At 39.4% G+C, this 9,788-nt stretch overlaps 1 protein-coding gene across 1 annotated transcript; it reads right to left on the bottom strand.

Moving 5' to 3' along the window:
- Nucleotides 1–1,240: 1,240 nt before the first annotated feature.
- Nucleotides 1,241–9,134, bottom strand: LOC116377743 (arachidonate 15-lipoxygenase B-like). The gene is made up of 15 exons (XM_031839456.1): nucleotides 9,086–9,134; nucleotides 8,697–8,874; nucleotides 8,156–8,357; nucleotides 7,919–8,000; nucleotides 7,554–7,676; nucleotides 7,346–7,449; nucleotides 6,820–6,989; nucleotides 6,529–6,672; nucleotides 5,850–6,053; nucleotides 5,573–5,659; nucleotides 5,296–5,465; nucleotides 3,842–3,963; nucleotides 3,598–3,698; nucleotides 2,728–2,898; nucleotides 1,241–2,558 (listed from the first exon to the last, which is right to left on the bottom strand). The coding sequence occupies exons 2-15, from the start codon at nucleotides 8,847–8,849 to the stop codon at nucleotides 2,379–2,381; spliced, it is 2,013 nt and encodes a 670-aa protein (XP_031695316.1). The 5' UTR covers nucleotides 8,850–8,874; nucleotides 9,086–9,134; the 3' UTR covers nucleotides 1,241–2,378.
- Nucleotides 9,135–9,788: the final 654 nt, after the last annotated feature.

The following is a 9,788-nucleotide window of genomic DNA, read 5'->3' as shown; positions in this document are numbered from 1 at the left end:
CCATCACATGTTTAACTCTAATATTGTGTATATTTGTAGGTCAGTCTAGCAACAGCAAAACTCTGTCAGCCTATCAAAATTAGCCATTTCTTCTCTTGTATGTTTGGGGGACAGTAAAAGTATAAACAGCACGATATAATGTAATAGGTAAGTACAGTTCCACAAAACCTGTTGCATATCTGAACAGTTGCACCTGGCTGTCAGCGACACAGCGGTAGATGGAAAAGCTGTGGATGACCCCGTCCGGGGACTGTACTTTCCCGTTTTTTGTCACCTCAATCTGCACCAGCTTTCCAAGAGAGGTGGGACAGGACACACATACTTTTGACTCGTACAAGCATATGTTTATATGCACCATGTTAAATTTTATTTCTTTAGCACATAAAGTTTACTGAAAGAAGCTTGATTGAAAGTTTTGTCTGACGATGACACAGAGCTAATACTAGTTATTTCTAACAAAACATATAGTTATTGCTCTGTAGATCAATTGTCACACAGCAAACATATCACAAAAAGAACAAACTGCAAATTAATTAGCAGTGAATGTGTGGCACTGGGTGTTTGAGAAGACGGAAATATTAGCCCCCCCTATTTTTTGGAATTCAGTAAAAGCTAAGGTCTCAGAAACATACTATTTCTTTGTCACTTATACCTGTATCATTCTGTCATTAGGACTTTTACTGGGATGTGTGGTTATTTTTCGCGCTTCTATTGTTAAAATGGCAGAGCTCATTGAAATAATTCTGCTGACTAAGGCTAATCTAAAAGACACTCTGGTTCTATGAGAGTTGGTTAGTTTTATATTGAGGGAATGGTTATAGCAACATATTTGAGGAATGAGCTAATTAGATGTCCTACTGCTATTTGAATGCTAATCGCTGCTAGCATGCTAACGTATTAGCTTATGTTATTAATACCACATGTTATCCCTCTAAAGCCACTGGGTCAGATGAGAATGTTTTAAGCTATATATTTTACAAAATAAGAGTTCAGTCAGTATTCACTGTTGATGTTTCTTTGTTATCATTTCTGTGAGAAATCATGTGAAAAGAGAATTTAGACTGGTATGTGTGGCGAGAGGTAGGTGGGATGTGGTTTAAAGTTTACGTGGACATTAACCAATAGTCAGAGCACAACAACGCTACCTTAGGAATTTCACCTAAAGATTAAGTTTTGCCCACACAGTATCAAGGATTCATAGGACACTCAGGTTCATAGTACAGATTAGCATGAGATGTGGTTCCAATACAAAAACAATCTTTATTATTACACAATAGTAGTTCACAGATAAGGTCAAACACGAAATACTAAAAAGAGCCGTATACATTTATTTAAAAGAGGTGGAGGACTGGGGCTTACCACTGGCGAGGTGGACCAGTGCAGGTGAGGATCCCAAAAGAGGAGGCACCCCGATCACACGTGTACACAACACTCACACACACACAACCACACGTGAGGGTTCCTAACCAGGGGCACACCAAACCACACAGCACATGAAGGGAGACACCAACACCCGGAGGCACCAACCCCACCACCTTGGCTTGGCTGCTCCTACAGGGACAAGGAACACAATTGCAAAAGGCTCTGGTTCTCAGAAAGGAAAATCAAACAAAGGAAAAAAATAAGAAAAGACAAAACAACCAAAATAACTCCGGTTAGCTGATCAGCCAGGGGGGATGATCAGTTACCCAATTTATATCAACTAAAAGCCAGAGTGGGCCTTAACATCCCTTGTCAGAATACACATAGTAGAATGGCTCAAGCTAAAAAGAGGGTTTTCTCATTAAAACAAGGGTGCTGCTGACGGCAAACAGCACAGAACCGGAGTGCAGTGCTGATAATAGCAGCGTCAGACCGTCAGAAGGGTAGACGAAACCCAGTAGGCCAAAGCCGTTAGTCCAACACAGCCGGAGGGAACACGCCGGTAGGCAAAACACCAGTAAGCAAAATACCGGAAATCAAAACAGCAGCGTCCTTAAACGTTTGCTCTGAGTTATATTTGTTATAGAGTAGCTAACGTAAGTACAGCGGAAGAAAGCCGTCAGTACATGATGAGCGAAGTGTCATCAGAACAGAGAGCGCTTCTGACCTGACCTGATGTATTTTCATATATTTACAGGTAATTAAATGTGTTTCACTAGAGTGAGCTTCGTGTCATTCTTGGTCCGGAAACAAATGGCTACAACACAACACATATGCTGTAGAGTTGTCCCAGAAAAAATAACAGATGAAATCATTCTTGTGTTGAAAAAGCAAATTTAAGATGTGGCTTATGATTTAAACAGCACATTTTTAGTTCAGTTAAATCAATCAGCATACAACGATCACATGCAGTGTTGAATTTGGCCAACATCTGTGGAGGTCACACCTTCTAATATTCAAAGGGCCACACTATTTTCTACCACCTTTGGATCCAGGTATGTGTATGGGACGTCCATATTCTTGTTTCTGTCTGCGATGGCCTCACTTAACACTTGAAGCTCTCCTTGGAAATCCTCCATCAGCTTGCAGGGCATCGTCTCACTAAAATGCTCCACTGGGTACTGGCCAAGAAAGACCTGATGACATTAATGATACATTTAAAAAAGAAATGTTTAGAATGTTTTAAAACAGACTTTTGGCAATATACAGTAATGTACAGTTTCAGTTGGGGGGACTCAAATGACCTAAACTTAAAACAACTTAAACATGAATTTAATTTATGTGATTAAAGACTTGGGCACTTACAGAGTCAGTGGACTGCTTGCTGAGTAGCCACATGGTGGACATTCCCTGAACCGTTGCATTGATAGCAGGGAATGTCTTCAGCATCGTGGCCTCACTTGTTGTCCCCTTTGTGGTTGGTGGAGGACATTGTAGGGTGAAGGGAGTGTTGGGCATCCAGCCACCGTAGTCAAACTGTGAAGAATGAATGATTGACAGATGACTGATTAATACAGTATGAAGCTACGCCATGTATCAGTCTGTCTACTACTTTGGTCCACACTGAAATATTGGATTGGAACAAAGACATTCATGGTCCCCAGAGGATGAATCCTAATAACTTTGGTGATCCACTGATTTTTCCTCTAGTGCCGACATGAGGAGAACATTCTTGGCTTTCAGAGGAATGTCTCGAGAACTTTCAGCTGGATCGTCATTAAATTGGTTCAGACATTCATGTTTACCTCAGGACGAACTGTTATAATCTGTGATCCTATGACTTTTCATCTATCAGATCAAAGTTTTTATTTGTCCAATACTCTGTCTTATGACCAATTACCTTTAAAACTAATGACATTCCTACCAGCCTCAGCTGTACTTTGTGTTTTGTGCTGATTAGAAAAAGCTTGCTGATGCTGGCATGTTAACATGGTAAACAAAGACTGTGATCTTATCAACATTATACCTGCTAAAAGTTAGCATGTTAGCGTTGTCATTGCAAGTATGTTAGCATTTGTTGTTTACAGCTCAAAGCATCACCGTGCCAAATTGCAGCCTCACAGTCCTGCTAGCATGGCTGTAGACTCTTGTTTATGTTAGACTTGCTAACAGTAAAAACCTCATTAACCCATTCCACAAAAGGAGCATTATTGTAACTGATTTAATAGGCCGTACCTGTCCAGCATTCACAGCCGCGTGCTGTCCTGAGCAGGTGAAGATCACCATGGTGACAAACTTGACCAACTCAGCCACGGTGGTGAAGCTCTCTGGAATTCCTGACAATTAGAGGGAATAAACTGCATTTAAGATGTCTGGAAGACAACATTTAAGTTTGACTTCTGTTTGCATTAAAATCATATAATGGTTCATAAATGTGCACATTCATCATCATTAAGATGTATCTTGTCTTTATGCCCACCTGTGCAGGCTTGGGAAAGGAATCCATGTTCAAAAATGTCTGAAATCCACTTTTGTAGTTCACAGTCTTTCTGGACCTCAGTGTTATTCTTGTAGTAGAAGCTCAGCACTCCCTGCACAAACCTTTGATAAATGTGGATAAGTTCTGTTAAACACATTCCCAGTTGAATTAGGCATTTTTTTTAATACACACTGCAGTAGTAAGACATTTTGTAAGACAATTTAAGGCCATCTCTTTAGAATGATCAGTTCTGTTCTTTTTAAGAATTTGCTGCAATAGCTTATTCAACACAGTAGATCAAACAACTTTAAGGAAATAATGTGACATTTTCTGAAACTTGCCCATTGTCTCTCTTGTTGAGAGTGAGATGAGAAGATCAATATCACTCATATTTGTGCGTTAAGTATAGCTCTACAACCTGGTGGCAATCAGCTTAGCTTAGCATAAATACTGGAAACAGTTAGCCTGGCTACCTTCATATAGTTAAAATATACCAACCTCTAAATTTGATTAATTAACACATTGTATTTATTTAATTTAAACTATACACAAATGGAAAATATATTAGTTACATGCCGCATTTTATTCTTGGTAAACAGTAACCAGGTGCAGGGACTTCCTGGAGTCTTCTGGCTCTCTGGCAACCTCACAGTGACGACAAATAACCAGGATTAAACAAACAATATAAAATGTTGAAGGTGCTTTACAGGCGTTGGGAGGCCTATTTTTGATATTTTGAGAGATCTTCCAGTCTTTGTGCTGAGCTAGTATAATCACCTCTTCATTGTAGCTTCATACTTAACACACAAACATGAGAGTGGTATTGATCTTCTCATCTCTTGGAGAGAAAGTGAAAACTTGTATCTCTTTAATTGTTGAATTATTCCTTTTAATTAAACCCGAAAATAAATTTATATTTCAAATTCTGTAATTCCATTACAGTGCCCTCTGTCATAATACAAGTTATTACATTCAGACATCACCTGTCTTTGTGTCAACCACACTAATGATTGCTTTTTATTGAAACTGATGCCTTAAATGTTGAAGGGTAGGGATGCCCCTTCTCTAATCTCACAGAAGTTCTCGATCAAAGTAGTTCAGGCTGTTTCATTCAGAAAACTTTACAGCTAACTGCCAATCTACTCAATCAAGAGGCAAATCACTCATTTACTGTATTGTCATATTTTAAGGCATTGTTAGTCTAACTTGCAGCAGTTTCTCTGGTGACTGCTATGGAGGATATGTTTCAAGTTAAACTATTAGTAGGATATTGCATTAACATGGACTAACTGAAAGAAATTATGCAAAGAATCTGTTTGTAAAGGGCAAAATAAGCTGTTGCAGCTTAACTGATCCTTTATGAGAAACCAACAGAGTTACATAAGATAATAAAAGCTAGTAGAGATGGGAGGATTTAGAGCTCTTGTTTTCCAATACCAGGACACCTGTACTACCTGTGGATGATATCCCAAAGCTTGAGTCCATCATCCCTGTAGTAGAAGTTCGGTACATCCTCCAGCCCACGGTCAGCAATGTCGTCTGGTATGCAGAGGGAGCGGTAGGTCACTGAGGACAGTGATCTCTTCAGGAGTGTCTTCACACCCTTTCCACCTGAAGCTGCAAACTAGGAGACATTCAAATATGTAAGGATTATAGTTAGAGATAAATAATATACATGACATTGAAAATATATGAATTGTTTTAGGTATTTAGGTGTTTGTCTTTTCGTACCTTAGTGAAAGATCCAGTCTTAGATATTAGAGAACTTCGAGCTAAGTTGTTGATGTGTAGAGTGTAGCGAGTGTGAGGTACAAGGAGCTGAGAGAAAGAGGAAAACTGTTAACTTCATAGCACACAACTTGATGCTTCTATACCATTCAGCCGTGTCACATTTTTTTGAATATATACACACTAACATTATGATTCATGATCTTTGGAAGACACAAAAATCAGCAACTTGAATAAATGACAACTCCAGTAAAAGTTCTGTATTCTCCCTTTCAGTTACCTTGTACAGCGGATGCACCATGGGCATGTTGCGCAGCAGTGACACTGCAAAAACTTCAGCCAGCAAATGAGTGCGCAGCAGGTGAACGCTGATTTGATGCTCGTTGAAATCTGCACTTCTCACAAAAATCTTGGCCGTCAACCAGTCGTACTCAGAGTCAGTAGGACAGAAAATGGGATTATCATCTGCTGGAGTCTGCTTCAGCTGCAGGAGAAGGAAGGGAGGTGTGGTTAATTCAATCCATTCAATATATTACCAGTCGTGGACAATACCGTTAAAGGATTTTCTGAAATTGTTGTATGTTTACTTTAGGTTTCATCTGCTTTTCAGTTAGATGCTCTGTTGATCTCTAAGAGCAAATTCATAAATTCTTTGAATCCCAGGTCAGAGCACAGGGTCAACTTCAGAACAAAAGCCCGACTTCAATGATCTAATGCCTAAATTCTCATGTTTTTGGCCAAGGGAAAAGGGAGACAATCTGGCAATTGCAATGAAAAGACTTTATATAATGTTTTTTCTCTGATCCACATTATTCATATACTGTATGTTTGCACTCTATTTGTGTAATTTAACTAAAGGTATTTCTGTCTTCTCTGTACATATGACATCTATAGTATTGTATGTCTGTCAGTCCTGGAAGAGTTATCACCACAATAATATATTTGAGTGTTAATCTCACCTGAATAGCAATTGGCATCAGCTGATCATCAGGTGTTTTGTGAAGCAGGACGAGGGGAGCCATCAAGTACTGCTTGTTCCCGTTGATGGTGTTTGTTTTCAGCCCATCCAAACGCTTGTAGTCACACAGGAATATGTTTCCTTTCTGTTTAAAATTGTATTCACATGCATACAGTGTGAATATTAATTATACTAAGTGAACGGAACTGAATGTAAGTGCAACATGCTTTTTCAAATTGAACATGTCTTGGAGCAAAATATGACAAAGATCAATCAAAGTCAAGATATTCACCTTCATTTCATCTGCCAAGCTGCGATGACAACCGAAGGAGACCATGTCATCACTGACAGGAAAGTTCTTGGGCAGGACTGAACAACAACGTTGGATCAACATGGGGTTCAGACCGTTTAGAAACTGGTAGCCAAAGAAAGCGTCCTCCTTCCAATGTTTCTGGACATATTCTATAAAAAAAAGTTGAACTTCATTGAGTTATACATTTTGTGCTAGAAAATCTTCCTCTATCACAGTTATCAGCTTCACTCTACACTGTATGTGAAACTGGAAAATGGGAAACAACGTGTTGCAGAGTGCGGTCAGAGACATGGTTGGACACTGTTATGTATCAAAGTCTTGATTGTATGCAATTAAATACTGTTAATGGATTCCTTCTGTGACATTTTTTCCCTGTGTATTAAGTTTAGTAATAAAAAACAATTATAACATGTTTTAGGTAGCATCATGTATATCCGAATGAACATAGTTGAATGTACTATCATGCATACAGTAAAAATATTTCATTAAACTACCATGATAGTACCTGATATGTCAGTTAGTTTGGAGCAGGACACCCGATGGATAGTATCCATATCAGGCCAGTTCTCCGGGGCGTCAGATAGTCCGGTCAGTTGCAGCTCAGACATCCTAGAAAATAAAAGCATAAATGAACTTTATTATTATGTCTTGAATCATTTTCATCGGCAGGTACAGTTACATAGATAGATATCTGACAGAATTGAAGACCTCACCCAGTGGATGCTGAGGAAAAAAACTCTGTTGACTTGATGTAGGAGAACTGGACCTCATCAGGCAGATCAAGAGGGCCCTCTGACCTCATGCAGTGGGGTATTCCCTCTAGATACACATCCCAACTGGTAAATAGAGAAGAGCTGAGTAATGAGGAACTTTGCACAGATACCAGTGTATAAGCAGTTTTAATTTAATATGTAAGCATAATATACTTAACTTGACTTCAAAATTGCAATTTTGAAAAATACATTTCAACAAACCCTGGCAGGTGTAACAGTGTCATATGGTGGTTAATTTTCACCCAAAAGGAATGTTAGTTTTGGGATGCATGAAGTTAAAAAGTGTATAAGCTCTGATTGCTCACCGATAGTCTTCCTCTCGCTCCGCCAGCTCCTGATCCCGACTGTACTTGCCAAGAGGATGGTCGTCTTCAAAGATTCTCAGAGCTTGAAGAAAGAAATTTCAACATGGTTTTAAATCGTTGATAAATGCAAGGAGTTGTTTACTCCAGCCTCCTTATAGACCAGCATTTCCTTATTTTAGGTCTTCTGTGGTCAGTGAACAGTGTACAGGATGTCTGACAAGTCTAATTCACACAAACCTGTTCCCTCTCTGAAGCGGTGCACCTCATTTTCAGTGATCCAGCGGTAGATGGGAAAGTTGTAGGTGTCACCCTCAGGGGATTTCACTTCCACCTTGGCAGGGAACCAAGAGTCTGTAAAGAACATGAGAGGATGTTGCTCTATCTCAATCAGGACCAGCTTTCCAATGGAGACGGGGCAGGACACAGAACAACTGGCCACCTGGAGTAATGACAGAAATGGGTTGCGTATTTGATAAGCAAGAAGTGAACTGTAACATTTCAATAGTTAGCATACAATACTGAATGTAGAAGGATGGACACAATAAAATGTATACAATGCATGAATATAATATTTATTTGGAGCTCGTATGGACTTTTTTTGTTGCTTTGGTCACCTTTGAGGCCGTAAGTTAAAGAGTTACAGAGCAGCACATATCCTGTTGCTGCACAGTGTGAGTTGACGAGGGTTTACATCAGCTTCTCTAAATTGATATTCAATTCAATAATCTGAAGTTGAAGAAGAGTGTTATACATTAAGAGAAGGATATTTCAGACTTACTGCTCCTCTGATGAAGGAAAAAGGCCCTTTGCAGCTCATGAGCCAGGTGCATGCACTCTCCCCATCTGTGCCCACCAGCTTAATATAGATACTGTTAAAAGTGCCGGCATAGGCGAGATCGCCAGTGTATACGTTCACTGTATAATTGACCATTTTCACACTGGCAAGCAGAGGAATCCTGGTGGGGAGAGAAAAATAATAACCATTCGAAGTACTGATCAGGTTAACTGTTACCAGATGAACCTTCGTGCAAAGAAACTTTAACATACTCGTATCACAATTAAAATGGCATGAGCAAAAGATATAAGAACTAACATCAAATGTTTTTTTTCCTTACCAATCTATTACAGTCAAATTTTTTTAATCATTTAAGGAAGCGTCTCTCTTACCTGTTTATGAGACCAAAAAGTTCCTTTGATGAACTGTTCTCTTGATGTCTTCAAGTAATCAACACTGATTTCTCATTTTATACACAGTTTTGTGGGAGTGTCAAGTCAGTATCAAAAATAGTTACTTCTGGTGATGGAATGTTGGACATGTATGAACATGAAGATGAGGCAATGATGATGTTGTATACTGCTGCATTCACACCAATTTGCGTCGCATTTGGTGTGAACGCAGCATTAGACAATTACCATTCCACTTATCTGCCCCACTTGCATTTTTTACACTTTTTACAACTTTGTCTTTATTGAAATGTGCAGAATAAAGTGATACAGAGACTGTGACCGTGGCTCACTGGGTAGAGAGGGCGTCCGGTAACCGCTTGCAGTTCGATCCTTGGCTGAGACGTGTGTCAAAGGAAGACACTGAACCCCCGTGGGCTGCCCCACAGGGATGGGTTAAAATGCAGAGAATAAATTTCCCCACTGTGGGACTAATAAGAGATTGTCCTTTCCTTTCCTCTGGAATGACCTTCCTGCTTACATCAAACAGTTGAGGCCTTTAAATCCTGACATAAAACTCTTATTTTGGTCTTAACCTTCGGTTATTTACTTTTTCTTTTCATTACTTCAGATCTTGTACCAGTTGCCATGATCCTTCCAGCAGGTCATTGTGCAATTGTTACCTGGAGGAGCCATATTCTAATAT

The sequence above is a fragment of the Anarrhichthys ocellatus genome, unplaced genomic scaffold (genome assembly GCF_004355925.1).
Source record: "Anarrhichthys ocellatus isolate YVR2014 unplaced genomic scaffold, GSC_Weel_1.0 scaffold1627, whole genome shotgun sequence".
NCBI classification, from domain to species: Eukaryota; Metazoa; Chordata; class Actinopteri; order Perciformes; family Anarhichadidae; genus Anarrhichthys; species Anarrhichthys ocellatus.
The sequence above is the reverse complement of the archived record's forward strand: the minus strand, read 5'-3'. Positions and strand labels throughout refer to the sequence as shown.

Coding starts and splice junctions, on each gene's coding strand:
- LOC116377743 (XM_031839456.1), bottom strand. CDS start 8,849: ATGGTCAATTATACAGTGAACGTATACACTGGCGATCTCGCCTATGCC. Junction 5,660..5,849: donor TGGTGCATCCGCTGTACAAG/GTAACTGAAAGG, acceptor TCTTTCTCTCAG/CTCCTTGTACCTCACACTCG. Junction 3,699..3,841: donor CCTTTCCCAAGCCTGCACAG/GTGGGCATAAAG, acceptor TCTAATTGTCAG/GAATTCCAGAGAGCTTCACC.